Raw genomic sequence first — 17,135 nt, forward strand, 5'->3', positions numbered from 1 at the left:
GCTTAACATCTCATCCATAAAATGCAAAGAATAGGGCCTATCTCATGGTGTTCTTGTAAGAATTAAATGATTTGGAAAGCACAAAGAACAGTGCCTGGTATAGTAAGCTCTATATTAGTATTTATTAAAGTTAAAAATCGGAGGGAATGGGAATAAGATTGGAGAAGTTCTGTCATAGAAGTGTTTAAACTACTTTAAGTCAGGAACTTCTTTGAAACTAATGAAAATATGGAGCTCTCCTTAGATGCACAAAATTTGGCAATTGCAGGAGAACTCAATTCTAAAACTTATCAGTGATTACCAGTTTAAGAACATCATTCTGTTAAGAGTGTTGGTTATGTGAACAATTTCAAGTTTATAGTATAGATTTTTATGGTTATGTAATGAACAGAAAGTGGAAGGAGAGCGTAAAAGCAATAATTGGAAAGTACCTATTTATTTACCCTGTGCAGATTTCTTGATAAGTGGTGTGATATTCCCAGGTATAGCCTTCATGGAGAGAGCTCTTGGCAATGAAATTATTCACAAATAGAAGTAATATTTGGAAGAGAATCCATTATTTTTAGTTTTGAGGAATTAATGGTAATATCTCCATTGAGTAATTTAGTCAATGGAAGGAAAGAGTTATGTAACAAAGACATTATTTAGTGGCTCTAAGTAGCTCTGCTAGAAGATAAAAGAGATCTTTGGGGACATTAAGGTTAATTTTTTGCAGTTATGGGAAGTGTATTTTATAGGCCTTTTTGGAATGTTTATTTTATAGGCAGTGGTATAAGGATGACTTATGTGCATTGGCATTTAAAGTTCTCCATGACAAGCAGCGAGGACCACTGGTTTTTATGCGCATTTACTCAGGCACAGTAAAACCCCAGTTGGCCATTCATAATATTAATGGAAACTGCACGTAAGTAGAAGCTTAGGTTATTTTATAAAACTGTACTTACTTCTTTAAAAATACTTTTACTAATATAAAATCATGATTTTACAGGGAGAGAATAAGTCGTCTGCTTTTGCCGTTTGCTGACCAACATGTAGAGATCCCTTCATTGACTGCTGGTAACATTGCTTTGACTGTTGGGCTTAAACATGTAAGTGACCAAATGATTTCTCTAGGAAATAACAGCTTAAATGTTTAATTACAAGTAAGCAACTTGTAATATCAAAAACCCATAAACAATCCAAATGTCTATCAATAGTAGAATAAAGAATATTGTGGCATATTTATCAGCATGGCTGAATCTCATACATTTACTAGGAAGAAAAGTAAATTACAGAAGACCACAGACAGGATGGATTGTATTCATATAAAGTTCAAATCCAAGTAAAATAACATACTGTTTATGGATATATATGTATATACATATATGTGTGTTTTAAGTTTATATAAAATATTGTTTTGTTTCCATTGGGTTTATTCCTATCTTGAGCATTGCAGAAAATTTAACCTAGACTTATAACTGATCAGGTTATAATGTTTTGTTAGTAAAGGCTCCATGAGAGCAAGGATTTTTGTCTTTTTTTGTTCACTGCTCTACCGTCCATAGATCAGTGCTTGCATATAGTAGACACTCCATAGATAATTGTAGGATGAATTGATGAAAATACTTGATGCTGTATTTATTTTTAATGGGTTAAAACTAAGGATATTTCATTTATATGGATTAAATCAAATATTTTCTCATTGACCTTTATGTAGTAAACATTGTTATTTTAAACATTTTAACTCTTCATGATTAGTTTCGAGTTTGAAGATCCTTCAGTAGAAAATTCCTATAGGCTGGTTAATGGACTGCTGGCATTGGAATGTCCCCTCTGTCTCCCTGAAGGCAGGAGCTCCTTGTATGTATTTGAAGGAGCTCTACAAATACATTGGGACTATTGCTTCAGTAGGATTGTTTTTACAGAGAAGGAAACTGGCACAGAACTTCACAATATAAAAGTTTAAAAGTGAAATTACAGTTTTTAAAAGATAACTGGGCTCTACATGGAAGCCAGCAATCTGTACAGTTAAGGGTATTCTGGTTAATTATATATTTTAGTTAATAGGAGATTTTCTGTAAAAAAGAATAAATTCTTATGGGTGGTAGAACACTCTAATGGACTTCTCCCTAACCTGTCTTGTCATGATTGAAAATTTAGGAAGGTACATTTGTTTTGCCAAATGATTTTGGATGTGTATGTGTTTTATTGTTTGTTAGAATTTATTACAATAGTATTTTGGATAGAATTCTTACGCAAGTTAAATTAGCTTTACTTATGCAAAGTTATTAATGAGCTTTTTGAATTTTATTTCTAAGTTCTGATGAAAAGAAAGGGCCACAAAAAAATTTTCTTATATTGTGGTTCTTGGTGAAAGATGAGTGCTTGCTAAATGCCACTTTTGTTCCAAGTCATCTCGTTTGCTTGCAGACTGCCACTGGAGACACCATTGTCTCATCCAAGTCCAGCGCATTAGCTGCAGCTCGTAGAGCCAAAAGGGAGGGAGAAAAGAAGCACAGACAAAACAATGAAGCAGAGAGACTTTTATTGGCTGGAGTGGAGATTCCAGAACCTGTTTTCTTCTGTACTATAGAACCCCCGTCAGTATCTAAGCAGCCAGGTATAAATGGTCTTAGTGTGTCAACTAATTAGTGCTCTGATAATTTATATAAAATAGTTACAATATACCCTCAAGAGATTTCTTATGTGATTGAGGTAAATTTTATCTGAATATATTGGTAAACATTTCTTGTGGTTGGTCTTGTTTTTTATTTAAGATGTTTTGATTTTTACAAATTCCTTCATTTTTTTCTCTTCTTATTTCTTGGCCATTCTTCTTATATTCTTCCTTACTCTTGTAGTGCTATCTATGGGATTCTAAGTAATTGGCCTTAGAACTGCCCTTCTGGTATATTAGATTAGACAGTAACTGATTCATAACCGATTCAGTTTCTCATCATCATGTATAAAAATGCTGTTTTACCTTGTTTTCTACCTCAACCTCTAGAACTCAATGAAGATATTTATATACTGTGGATAATCTTGTTTGACCTTTTGTTAGTTACTTTGTTCTTTAGCATTTTAGCTCAGATTTTTTTCAGTGGCTTCTCATTACTTCTAGCACACACCCGAACTCTTTAGTGTGTTATGTAAAACCCATGATTCCAATTAGATTTGGTTACATATAGCAGAAAACCCCCAAATAACAATTGCTTTAATAGGACAAAAATTTATTTCTCTCTATCTCATAACAGAAGCCTTGAATTGGTAGTCAGGGATTAGACTGGCTCCACAATGTTATCAGGGATCCAGGCTCTAATCTTTTTGTCCTGCCTCTCTGAGTGCATAGCTCCTGGAGCCTCGGGCATCACCTTGGAGTTTCTGACAACAGAAGGGAGTAAGGGGAAGGAAGAAGATATAGCCCTTTTCTCTTAAGATTTCTTCTATGTCATTGGCCAGTACTGAGACATATGGCAGCCTGTTGCAACGAAGTCTGGTAAAAGCAGCCTTTTAAGTAGGCAGCAGCAGAGTAGAGTGTAAGGCTGCTAGTAGTTTCTGCCACAGCCTTCTTGCCTGGCTTCGTTTCTTGAAACTTCCGCCTTCCTTTTGACCCTCTTCTTTAACCCAAAGAAAAATAAAACTATAGTACCTAGCCACACCTTATTCTCCCACAGTAAAATAATTGTGATTTCCTGAAGGTACCGTGCTCTTTTGCATCGCTATTTCTTTTCTTCTGTTCTCTCTTGCATTATAATAGTAGCCCATGAACTTAACCTGCCTGGAAAATGTTTACCCTTTCTTTAGGTCTCACCTCAAGCATCACACTTTATGAGGCTCTCACTGAATTCCTATATTATACTGTTTAAGGACAAACCTTCTGGTTCTAGAGGTGGCATTAGAAGCCCTCTTTCCCTTGAAAACAAGTTGGACTCACAGATTATGGGAGAACAAAAGCAATCTCTATTGCCTCCCCTTGTCTTCCTGAGGACCCTGTGGGGAGAAAGAAGGAAGATCCCTAGCCCAGTAGAGGTTACAGTTGCTCACCTCCCCAGACGGAGTTCACATGAAAGAAATCTGAGTATAGATGTAAGACAGCCCTCAGTACCGAAGGAAACTGAAACTAAGTCTTTTTGTGTCCACTTGCTGAAGGAATAGCATTTAAGTTAAAATGGGCCTAACAGCAATTTTTCTGTTACTTTAAATGCCCTGAGGCCAGTTAGGTATAGTTTTTATTCTAGTGGAAAAGGATCAAGTGATGATGAATCTGGTTGCCTAAGTATATCAAAGTTAACCAAGCTGGTTGTATCAGGAGTCGCCAGGCACTTAAGAGCAGGGGCTGCCCAAACAAAGTAACCCATGGATTCTTTGAAATATATTTGAGAGTCATTTTATATTTCAGATGCAGCAGAGCACCTAAATTCAAATTGTGGACTTGCAGTTAAATTGCACCAGCCAGTTTTGCATCTAAGAACTCAAGCCTTTAACTAGGAGAAAAAGTTTGGTATCCAAAGTCTCATTAATGGGCAATAGCTTAGGGGTCCTAAGCCCCCAAGAGGAAGGGATTTACCAAAGCTCCCTTACTTAGACTTCTTTCAAGCAGATCTACATGTTTCTTTTTTGTGCTTTTATTGTACTTACCCCATGGTCCAGTTATAACCCTTGATACCTGTTACAATGCTAACACTGCAAATATTTTTAAATGAATTTATTTTACAGTAAAAGTTATTTTTATTCCAAAGTCACTTAGTGTCATATGCATGTACTCTGAGTATCTGTATGTGCTTAAAATAAAATATTATCTACAATAATGCCTCTTAACCTTGAACGTGCATACACATCTCTTGGGATTCTTGTTAAAATGTAGACTCTGACTCAGTAGGTCCAGAACCTAAGATTCTGCATTTCTGTCAGACTCCAGGCGTTACCAGTGTTGCTGGTCCTTGGAGCCCACTTTGGGATGTCAAGGGTCTAGAACAGTATTGTCCAGTAGAAATATAATGTGATCTACATATGTAATGTAAAATTTTCTTATAGCCACATGAAACAAACTGGTGAAATAAATTTTCATAATATATCGAAATATTATTTCAATATATAATCAGTATTAAAATGCATTACTGAGATATTTTAAATTCTTTTTTTCACAGTAAGTCTTGGAAACCTGGTGTTTATTTTACATTTACAGCACCTGGCAGTTCATAACATTAATACCCCCAAATGGCTAGTGGTTACCATTTGGATAATGTGGGTCTAAAAGGCCTGGTTTGTATACCTAAGATACTTTGAATGTGTGACTGATAAGGTTAGCTCATTAATCCAGTGCTCAGCTCTTTTCTTTAGCTACACTTTGTCTGTGGAACTTCTAACATACTTCTTTTATAAAAAGAGGGAGAGTATACTTATCAGTTAATTGAGCGTATTAAAATATCACTTTAGATGGCATACTTCATGCCATCTAAAATATACATTTTTTCTCAATGGTTGTGATAATTCATCATAGAGTTATACTAGTACCTGTTTATTCATGATGTAATTTTAGCCTCCTTTTGGCACTTCATTATTGCCAGTTTTTCTGAAGGCATTTTAGTTTTTTGTCAGCTCCTAAATTGGTCTTTGGAAAATACAATCAGATGATGTTACTGTTCCTCTTAAAACCTTTCAGTGGCTTCGCAGTGCAAACCCAAACTTTTCACCATGGCCTACAAGACCTCACATGATATGATCCCTGCCACACATCTCCTTCCTCATCTGATGCTATTCTTCCTTTTGCCCACTGATCTCTAGCTGCTAGTCTTCTTGCTCTTTTTCCCAACAGCAGATTGTTCCTTGTATAGCCATTCCCTCTATCTGGGATTCCTTTTCTTCAGGATTTTGCTTATAGTTTGTTTGTTCATTTCTGTCTTTACTTAAGTCATCCTGGAGAGGCCTTCCTAGACCACTCAATCTCAAGTAGCCTCCCATTATTATTATTATATCAGCTTGTTTTTGTCTCTGCAGTATGTATGGCTGTTTGAAATTGTCTTTTTTTTTTTATTTTTTCTTTTTTTGTAAAGACGGGATTTCGCCATGTTGCCCAGGCTGGTCATGAACTCCTGGGCTCAAGCGATCCTTCTGTCTTGGCTTCCCAAAGTGCTGGGATTACAGGCGTGAGTCACCACACCTGGTTGAAATTTCTTTTTCAAAATTTGTTTGCTTATCCATCTGTTTTACTCACTAGAACATATAATAAATTATTTAAAAAATGAAATGTAAAGATAACAGTTGTTTATCCCATAGATTTGGAACATGCATTGAAATGTCTTCAGCGTGAAGATCCAAGTTTGAAAGTGAGGCTAGATCCCGACTCTGGACAAGTAGGTATATTATTGCTTAACTCCAGAAGCCTTTCTACAGGAGTGTGTGTGTGTGTGTGTGTGTGTGTGTGTGTGTGTGTGTCTAAAACATTGATTAAGTCTGTGCCCTGAAAGAAAAACCTTTCTTTTTTAATTCTCTCATAATACAAATTTCTGCTTTTATGTTGACTATCAAGCTAAATAAGCAAATTTTCCTTAATTCCCTATATAATTACACTTCACATTTATAAACTATTTCCCAACATTTTTTGCCCTTCCTGAAGACAGCTTTTTGTGAAATTTTGAAATAAGGTTTAATCAAGACAAAGCCTTGAGCCTTTTATACTAAGGCTTATAAAAGAAGCATACTAGAAGGAGGATTGGAAGGTGCTTTTGAAGACAGTAAAACACCTAAATTGGGAGAGAAGTGATAGACTACAATGTAACAACGTGAGAGGAAGTGGAGTTTTAAAGTAGGTGCAGAACTGTGCTGTATAATGTAGCGCAGTAGAACAGATGTTTTGATTCATCAAGAAAAGATTAAATTACATTCTGCATCCTCTCTTTAGGACAGGGTAATGTTTATATAAGATTTTAGAAGGAGTTTCTTAAAAAGGTTATAAATTTGTCTTTAAAAAGGATAAACTGATTTAGTTAACCTGGAAAAGCATGGAGTACTTTATTTTCCCAAAATGCCAGCCAAATGAGGTAGTAATTTAGTTTAATTGATACTGAAGAGTATGATAACAGTAATTAAAACACAAATGTTTTATTTTAAAAAACCTATTATTTAAATAATCGAAATGTAATCCCAGCACTTCGGGAGGATTGCTTGAGCCCAGGAGTTCAAGACCAGCCTGGGCAACATAAGGAAACCCTGTCTCTACAAAAAAAAAAAAAAAAATTAAAAATTAGCCAGGCGTGATGGCATGCACCTGTGGTCCCAGCGACCCAGGATGCTGAGGTGGGAAGGTTGCTTAAACCTGGGAGGTCAAGGCCACAGTGAGCTGTGATCATACTACTGCACTCTAGTCTGGGTGACAGAGCAAGACCCTGTCTCGAAAAAAATAAATAAAAATAATGAAATAAAATAAAAACTGGCACTACGTTAAAAAAAAAAAAAAAAAGCAAATAATATACAGATCTACCAAGTAAAGAATTAAGTCACTTTCTCTGTTCCTCCATCTCATTCTGCAGGATAACCACTGAAAACTTGGTGAATAGCCTTTCACACTTTTTACCCAAACATATGTTCTTCTGCTGTGCTGTGTTATGCAGCATAATATAGTGTTGCAAGTATATGTGTACAGATACCTATAAACAAGTCATTTTATTTGTATTATTTTACAACTATTTTCCCCAAATAGTTCACTTTTTAACTTAAAGTATAGCAGTCCTATACCAAATGATTTTTTTTAAATTTGTGATTACAGTTTTATTACAGCAAAAGGATTTAAATTAGTATCAGCCAAAGAGACACATAGAGCAAAGTCTGGGAGGGTTTTAAACATTTGCAATGCTTCCTTTATCCTCAGGGACATGTTACCCTCTTGGCAGAGTATTGCCAACCAGGGAAGCTCACTCGAGCCTTTGGTGGCCAGAATTATTATTGGGGCTTTTTGATACTGTCCGTGTAGTTGACCTTTAGTCTCCAGTCCCTTCCACAGATCCAAGCTAATACGCTAATACCTTTAGTCTTCATTGGTTCAAGAAAGATAAAAGTCAGTTTCTCCCTCATATGAAGGTTCAAGCTAGTCTGAAGGTTTTGACTACTTACAAAGCTGTAAAGTGCCCTGGATGATTGGGAAATGCCCATGTTGTTGGGAAAGGTTTTTGAGAAAGGTTATTTATTCCCCCCATTTACAAGGTATAGCCCTCACTCTGATGTGTCATGACAGTTGCCTACATTTTTGTTAAGAAAGGGGCTTTACCCTCCTCTTATAGGCACCACCCAGAAGGTGTCCACATCAATTATATTCATCTTCCATTGGCCAGAAATTTGGCTTTGTGTTTGGGAAGTGTTGGTATCTAGCTAAGTGTTGGCATCATTAGTCTTAGCCAGATGCCGCTTGCCCAGCAGATAATTCGACTATCAAAGAAGAAGGAGAGAATGGCCAGGTAATTCACTTTTTATTGATTCATTATTCCAGTCAGAAAAGGCAAAAGCAATGTTTTGATGTAAGAGTCCCCGGCCAAAAAGAATTACAAAGGAAACTGTAATTAATGAAAAATAAATATGTATTAACATCATACTTTTATATAGTATTCTGCAATAAATATAATTTACCCTTAATCTTTTATTTTGTTCCTCTGGTAACCAGACTGTTCTGTGTGGTATGGGGGAGTTACATATAGAGATTATTCATGATCGAATCAAGAGGGAATATGGACTGGAGACCTATCTCGGGCCTCTCCAGGTGGCATATCGAGAGACCATCCTAAACTCAGTTCGTGCCACAGGTAAAAAGTAAAACATTTAGGATTTGCGTTTTCTCTCTTTCTTTCTTTCTCTATTTAGTTGTTGAAAGCAGTGTTCACAGTCACTAATGTCTTCTATCAGAGGAGACAGTTTTTATGTATGTGGGGTTTTTTTGTTTTTTAGGATTTTGTTTTGAATACAGAAAGCCCTATTTCATTATCAGCCATAACATCTCCTAGATGACCACTCATCAACCAAATGTCCTTTTCAGTGGTCATGGAATAGAGTAAGCCATTGAAGTCGATGGCTTGTCCCAGTCCTCACTATCAGAACTAGTCTAAGAATTTGAAGTCGATGTGTTATTTTTACTCTATAAAGTAAAAGTAGAAAGTCAGTTTCGGTACTTAATAAATATGATTATTCTATGCTGATAGTAATCTTGAGAAAGTATAGTTTTTATACTTCTATTCCCAAATGTAAAAACTCATAATTTTTCTACATATGATTTTAATTTGGTTCCCTTAAGCCAAAAAACATGACAACAATTATTGCTACTCACCCCCAAGAAGAAAATGTGGACAGGTTTGTGGGAAATTGTTAAAAAAAAAAAAAAAAAAAAAAAAAAAAAAAAGACGTTTAGCATAACCAGGTACTTTCAAGCTCCTCATTAGTTTGTGAAAAGTCCTGATGGTTACATTTCACTGAAACTTGAAAAATTAAGCAGAATACAGGAGCAAATAGCACGAGGAGTTCTCTTTCTGGACTGTTTATCTGGAAAAACTAAAAATGCTAGAGAACTCTAAATAACAATTTTTTTAAATTTTTTTAATTTTTTTTTTTATTATTATACTTTAGGTTTTAGGGTACATGTGCACAATGTGCAGGTTTGTTACATATGTATCCATGTGCCATGTTGGTTTGCTGCACCCATTAACTCATCATTTAGCATTAGGTATATCTCCTAGTGCTACAACTTTTAATGTCTGAGCTAACTAGAATGTAATAGAATTTTCCAGAAGTCAAAAAGGAAGCAGGAGTAGTAATCTGGGAAAATAAGTCAGCACTATAGGCTGTAGTTATTCTGGAAGAATCTGTAATTGTCTCTAACCTAGTGCTTGAGAGCCGTATCCTCATGGAAAGAATTAACTAGGAAAAGTCCTTTCCACAAAAGCAGAGGGCAAGGAAACTTGCTTGTCTGGCTGTATGGTAAGGGGACAAGATTTCTGGGAATTTGTAATCATAGGCTTCTGATACAGGTCTTTAGCCTAAGTTCATAGAACCAGTGTGCCCTGAAAAACTCGAGACCAAGAAGAACTTAGTTCTTTAGTGTAAAGTGCTCATGGCTTGGTAGTATCCCAAGGAACCTGGAAAAAAGGGCTTCTCCAAAGATATCAATCAACCAGGCCTCAAAGAAATGCCACACATGGCCAGGTGTGGTGGCTCACACCTGTAATCCCAGCACTTTGGGAACCTGAGGTGAGCAGATCACAAGGTCAGGAGTTTGAGACCAGCCTGGCCAATATGGTGACCCCGTTTCTACTAAAAATACAAAAACTAGCTGGGCATGGTGGCGAGTGCCTGTAATCCCAGCTACTCAGGAGGCTGAGGCAGGAGAATTGCCTGAATCCCGGAGGTGAAGTTGCAGTGAGCTGAGTTCGTGCCATTGCACTCCAACCCAGGCAACAGAGCGAGACTCCATCTCAAAAAAAGAAAAAAGAAATCCCACACATAAAAGAATATTAACTCACAATAAAATTATCTTTAAATCACAAAACCAAGAGAAAAAGCACAATGAGCAAAAAGGCAATAGAAACAATAGGTAGTCATACCAGCAAAGGCTTCAGTTATTAGAATTATGAGATGTAGAATATAAAATACTATCTTTGAAGAAATAAGAGAGGGGATAGAAAGTACAGTTGACCCTTGAACAACATGGGTTTAAAGTATGTATGCAGGTCCACTTATACATAGATTATTGTCCTGCCTCTGCCATCCCTCAGACAGCAAGCCAAACCCCTCCTTTTCTTACTACTCAGGCTACTCAGTGCAAAGATGACGAGGATAAAGACCTTTATGATGTTCTACTTTTACTTAATAAGTAGTAAATATATTTTCTCATGATTTTCTTGGTAACTTTTTTTTCTAGTTTGTTGTAAAAATACAATATAAAATACATGTAACGTGTTAATTGACTGTTTATTTGTTGGTAAGGCTTCCTGTTAACAGTATTCTATAGTAGTTAAGTTTCAGGAGAGTCAAAATTTATGCATGCCTAGCCCCCACATTATTCAAGGGCCACTTGTGTTAGTAAGGAACAAGAAACTATCAAAAATAGGTGCAATGGGCATGATCTCACATATGTGGAATTTTTAAAAGTCAAACTTGTAGAAGAGTAGAATGATGGCTACTAGAGGCTGAGGATTGGAAAGCTGGGGAAAGGAGAGATGTTGATGAAGTGGGGTATGGAGTTTCAACTGGACAGGAGAAATAGGTTCTCATGATCTGTTACACAGCACAGTGATTATAGTTAATAATTTATATTTTAAATCTTCTTAGAACAAAGAAATAAGTTTTTTGACATGACAAATGTTAATTTGCCTGATTTTTATCATTCCACAATGTGTACATGTATTGAAACATCACATACCTGATAAATATATACAATTATTTGTTAATTAAAAATGAAATAAAACATAAAAAAGGATAATGGAATATCATGCTATGTGTGAGAGAGGAAATGGTCAAAAAATGATGGTGAGGGGGTATATAAGGACACAGGAACCAGCTTGAAGAGACTCTGCTGGCCAAATCTGGATTAATTTGAATACCAAGTATAGGAAAAAATAATTTCTAAGTTCATACTTATAATAATAGGTAAATAGGGAAGAAGAGGGAGAGTTCTTCCTTATAGTGGAATGCCAAGTGCTGACTGTTAGATGTTGGGGAGTAGGGCTGGAGTTGGAAGATAGTGCAGACGACTCTCACAAACATGTGGAACAAAAAAGTTGCCATATACATATGGCATAACAAATTCAAAATGAAGCAGAAGTAAACTATTGCTTAGGAATACATGCATATGTGATATAACACTAAAGAAAATAATGAGGATAATATAGTGGTTGCTTCAGAAGGCATCTAGATATTGGTAATACTCTGTTTCTTTAGTAGTTTTAGGTTTCATGAATGCTCATTTTTAGCTTGTACATAAATATTTTATATGTATACTCATTTATATATAAACATGTATATTTATATATAAACATGTATATATTGAGACAATGTCTTGCTCTGTTGAGCAGGCTGGCATACAATGGCAAGATCTTAGCTGACTGTAGCCTTGAACTTCTGGGCTCCAGCAATCCTCCTGCCTCAGTCTCCCAAGTAGCTAGGATTACAGGTGTGCGCTACCACACCCAGCTAATTTTTATTATTTTTTACAGAGACAGAGTCTTGCTATATTGCCCAGGCTAGTCTCAAATTCCTGGCCTCAAGTAATCCTCCCACTTCAGCTTCCCAAAGTGCTGGGTGGGATTACAGGTGTGAGCCACCATACCCAGCCTGTATAATTTTAAATAGAAAATGTTTCACAGTATAAATGTGAGCATAAAAAGGAATTATGAAGAATTATAGACTATAATTAATTCTTAGTTTTGAATTTGGGCCATGAGTCACTGCATTACATGGCCCCTTACATAAATATGGCACAGTTTTGTTTTAGTAAAATATTGGCGATTGGTTAACATAGTAAAATATTGGAGATTGTTGGTTTTTAGCAAATAAGAGATACTGTTTTCAATCTTACCAAAAACATTTTACTAGTTTTTTGGGAAAGAAATAGTAAACAGTAAGTGCATAAAGTATTGCTGGAAAAATATGCAATATAAAACATTTTGTGGGTTGTCAGGATTTAAAGTCGTTTAATTTTCATTAGCTTACCTTTTATACTTTTAAAGGTTTTATCATTTAATATATTTTTTTAATTTAAAAGTTTGTAACTAAAAGGATTTCAGTCACCTACAAGACATTTTGAAAAGTTTAAAAGTATAATCTTCATAACATGTGCCTCAACATATCTTAATGTTAAAACAATAGGTGATACAGAGCAGGTTTTTAACATTGATCAACATAGAAGCAGATGGTTTGTTGGTAGAGCTCTTTACTCTGATTTTTATACTGTATTTAGTGCCATTGTTAATATTCTCTCCCACTTTATCTTGTATGAGACCCTGAGCTTGTTGATGATAATTTTGCTGTTTATAGTACCTTGATACCTTTCCAGAATTAATCTCTGAGGTGCCATATTCAATGTTTACAGATACCTTAGATAGAACTTTAGGAGACAAAAGGCATCTTGTGACTGTAGAAGTGGAAGCAAGGCCAATTGAAACATCATCTGTTATGCCAGTGATTGAGTATGCTGAAAGTATCAATGAAAGCCTTTTGAAGGTCTCCCAAGAGGCCATCGAAAATGGAATTCACAGCGCATGCCTCCAAGGTAAGGCACTCAAATAAGAGTAAGCATCAGTATCACACTCAACCATTTAATCACTCCTTATATTACAGATTATTTCAGTCTTTTTCCTAACTTTGTTAGTGTTTTCTCCCTATTCCTTTGCACTTCTCAGTTACTTCTCACTTCACATCTAGCATAGTATGATACAGTTTTTTTCCCTTGTCTAGGACCATTGCTTGGATCCCCAATTCAGGATGTAGCAATTACTTTACATTCCCTGACAATTCATCCTGGCACCTCCACAACTATGATTTCTGCCTGTGTCTCAAGAAGCGTGCAAAAGGTATAGAACTATCCTGATCCTTATGGCTTTAAGGTGACTCTTCTTAGTACCACTGATCTTGCAGACAGCTGTATTTACAGAGCCTTATCTTGTGTCTTTGCCTCCTCAGCCTTGTGGTCAACAAGAGTTCTTATCATGGAGAATCTCTGATTTCTTAATCACCAGGTTTTTATTTCAAAGAGGATCTTAGAAATTACTATGTAACATGGATTGCTATTGGAATATACTCTGATAAAGAGGCAAGCTTCCTTAAGTGACATTTCTGCTTTCCCCATCCCTTAGAGGCAAGCATGGTAGGTTTGAGTAGCAGTCAGATTTGAGGTTAGCTTGGCCCAAAATGGACTGTAATGTAAAGAACATTGAAGATCCAATATTGGTTCCAGTTTTGGAGATTGTTATTCAAATAAGATTGCTTTAGTGCTTGCTTCAGCAGCACATATACTAAAATTGGAATGATACAGAGAAGATTAGCATGGCCCTGCACAAGGATGACATGCAAATTCGTGCAGAGTTCCATATATTTCTCTACTTACATTAAATTATAAGATTGCTTTAAGCAAGGACCATTGAAACCAGTTAAGTCCCCCTGAATAACAGATTCAGGCTAAGCACCTTCTCTTCTCAAAGCATCAAGCAATGTGGTCTTGGTGTGGTTATCTGGGGAGTTTGTCCTTAAGTGTCGTGGACCCTCCGCTTCCTGCTTCATTAACCTACCAGAACTGGATTGAGGAGTGTGGTATGCTGATTCCATGCATTCTTCTTAGTATTGAACTACCCTGATTTTTTAGGTGATTGCTTTTGCATTATTTATACTTGGTTTTATAGCCATTTTTTAATACTTGGACTGTATTTGAGACCCAATTTTCTGTAGTTTTATTTGAATCCATAATTACAAAGTTAATTTAAGTATTCCAAACCTCTAACCTAAGAAAGCCAAACTTAGTATCTCTTTGACATGAGTTTAAATTTATACTTCTTAAAAAGCTTTTTGATTAAAAACAAAGCTTTGAAAAAAGTTTAAATATTGTTCACCTAAGAGTATGTTAGAAATGTTACCTCCAAAGTAGTTATGACTATATTGCTGAGAAAATTCACCCTAAAGTAAGTTTTTTTTTTTTTTTTGAGACGGAGTCTTGCTCTGTCGCCCAGGCTGAAGCGCAGTGGCGCAATCTCGGCTCACTGCAAGCTCCGCCTCCCGGGTTCACGCCATTCTCCTGCCTCAGCCTCTCCGAGTAGCTGGGACTACAGGCGCCCGCCACCACGCCCGGCTAATTTTTTGTATTTTTAGTAGAGACAGGGTTTCACCGTGGTCTGGATCTCCTGACCTCGTGATCCGCCCGCCTCGGCCTCCCAAAGTGCTGGGATTACAAGCGTGAGCCACCGCGCCCGGCCTTTTTTTTTTTTTTTTAAGAGACAAGGTCTCACTATGTTGCCCAGGCTGGTCTTGAACTCCTGGGCTCAAGCAGTCTGCCCACCTCGGCCTCCCAAACCCAAAGTGCTAGGATTACAGGTGTGAGCCACCATGCCCATCCCCAAGTAATTTTTAAAGTTTCTCTGGAAATTGGTTTTAATATTGAAACTATGGTAATCTGAAAAATATGCAGTTTCTAAATTGACCCCAAGCCCTCAATATATTGGCCTGTCCTTCAAAATGTAATATGCCTTCTAAAAATAAAGTCTGCATTTCCATGTTCATTTGCCTTTTTAAGAAGATTATGCCAGAGAACAAGAATTAACTTTGTGGGGGCTTACATTTAGTCATTAGTGTTAATTCATTACTTCAAACAAAACACTCCTAATGGAAGTACTGCTACCCTTGTTAAGCTTCTTCTAATGGGGAATCTCCTTCTCTCTGCTTGTAAATGCTTCATGTATTTATTGAGTCATCTGTGTTGTACTTATAGTTCACCAGGCACTGAGAAGGACACAAATAGGATTATATTTTACTCTACCTAAAGGAGCTTGTGATTTCGTAAGGGAATTAAATATAGCCAAAGTATTAGATAAAATGGGCGAATGCCATGAAAGTAGGAAGCAGGGAATTGGGGAGGATTCTTGGAAAGATTTATATTTGAGCTGAGATGATTTTGGAGGACGTGAGCATGGTGGGGGACATTTCAGAGAGAGATAAGAGTCCTTTTAACTGTAGTATCAGATGAAGGCAGGGGAGTTGTGTGTTGAAAAAGTAAAATGGTGTCAGACTCTAGAGAAAACTTTAAAAACTACATTAAAGAGTTTGAACTTTGTTCTGAGAATGGTGGAGCATAATTTAAAGGTTTCGAAGAGAGAAGTATCAAAAGTACAGAAGGGATTTGAATAGGGAAGAGATAGTAGAGGACAGGAAATGGACTAAGTTTGACCTAGGATACCAGCAATAGGAATGGGAAAAACAAATCTTACAGCTTACTTGGGGAAAAGGAAGTCAAAGGTGAACTGAAGACTAATGATGTCATCATCAGAAAAAGGGATGTGCATAGAAGTGTTTGGAAAAGAAAATGATGAGCTCAGTGTGGGACATGTTGGAGAGCTGCCGGATAGTCAGACACTATCCCAAAGCAGGCCAATGGAGTACAGGACTGGAGCACGCAAACTATGGGCCGCATAGGATTTAAAGTTTTTGAGGAAGCCAAGTGGAAGGCGTTTTTGAAGCTCTCCAGATAGGTAATAGTGCCAGGAAAAGATTGTGAAAAGAGGACTAAGAACAGTTCCGTGAGCATGGTATGCCCTAGTTAGATATGCAGAATTCAATCTTTTTCTTTGTTGTAGCATTTTTTTCTCTTAATTTTTACATCCTTTTCAATTCCATTATTTTATTCTGAAAGACATTTTCAGTTTCCATATTCTTTATACGTGCGTGTTCTTCTATATGTGCATGTTCTTCTTGGCCTTTGAAATCTAAGATTCTAAATAAGAAAAGATTTTACATAATGTTTCTACTACCTTATTGCACTAAATTTTTCCTTTTTTTTAAGCTCTCCCCTTTATTGCTGTCTTTGGCATGTGGCATGGCATGGACTGTAATTATAGACATCAGGAACAGATACATGAGGTTTAAATATGAACAAATGAATCTTTGAAAGAGGAGGACTTTCTATGACTCTGACCACATGTTCACAGGCATTTTTTATAATCAGACTTTACTAAACACCCCCTTGCATCATACCACACAAAAGATCTATAAATTCTGTTATCATGCTTATTATACAAGCAAATATTATAGTTGTTGACGTCTTATAAAACGTTACCTTTAAAGAGAGAGTTAAAGCAAGCTTATGTCTTTTTGCATGAGCTCTAGGCTGTATTTATTGTAAGTTTTTATTTATGAAAGATAAGTTAACATTCTTTAATTTCTTTAGGCTCTGAAGAAAGCTGATAAGCAAGTTTTGGAGCCTCTGATGAATCTTGAGGTTACAGTAGCTAGAGATTATCTCAGCCCTGTCCTGGCAGATCTGGCACAAAGAAGAGGAAACATTCAAGAAATTCAGACTCGCCAGGACAGCAAAGTTGTTATTGGATTTGTTCCCTTAGCAGAAATTATGGTAGGTACTTTGTAACTGAAAAGTACATATTCTTCTTAATTCAGGGGATCTAATATGCCAATGAATAGAC

At 36.4% G+C, this 17,135-nt stretch overlaps 1 protein-coding gene, 1 long non-coding RNA gene and 1 other non-coding gene across 5 annotated transcripts in view; all 3 read left to right on the forward strand.

The window, feature by feature from the left end:
- The window catches only part of GFM2 (GTP dependent ribosome recycling factor mitochondrial 2), a 45,484-nt gene that overhangs the window by 27,274 nt on the left and 1,075 nt on the right, over positions 1–17,135 (forward strand). For 2 of the 3 annotated variants that reach the window (XM_055253904.1, XM_055253909.2), the window contains 8 exons: positions 764–904; positions 989–1,088; positions 2,410–2,599; positions 6,256–6,332; positions 8,633–8,771; positions 13,046–13,225; positions 13,411–13,526; positions 16,883–17,065. In XM_055253904.1, coding sequence (XP_055109879.1) covers positions 764–904; positions 989–1,088; positions 2,410–2,599; positions 6,256–6,332; positions 8,633–8,771; positions 13,046–13,225; positions 13,411–13,526; positions 16,883–17,065 — 1,126 coding nt within the window. The remainder of the gene's footprint in view (positions 1–763; positions 905–988; positions 1,089–2,409; positions 2,600–6,255; positions 6,333–8,632; positions 8,772–13,045; positions 13,226–13,410; positions 13,527–16,882; positions 17,066–17,135) is intronic. The other variant, XM_055253908.2, reaches the window with a different exon arrangement.
- Positions 8,785–11,768, forward strand: LOC129468407 (uncharacterized). The gene is made up of 2 exons (XR_008652643.2): positions 8,785–9,495; positions 9,526–11,768. It is a non-coding gene; the product is annotated as an uncharacterized lncRNA (long non-coding RNA).
- LOC129468773 (U6 spliceosomal RNA) lies at positions 13,944–14,049 on the forward strand. The gene has a single exon (XR_008652833.1). It is a non-coding gene; the product is annotated as a U6 spliceosomal RNA (small nuclear RNA).

Source organism: Symphalangus syndactylus, chromosome 18 (genome assembly GCF_028878055.3).
Source record: "Symphalangus syndactylus isolate Jambi chromosome 18, NHGRI_mSymSyn1-v2.1_pri, whole genome shotgun sequence".
NCBI classification, from domain to species: Eukaryota; Metazoa; Chordata; class Mammalia; order Primates; family Hylobatidae; genus Symphalangus; species Symphalangus syndactylus.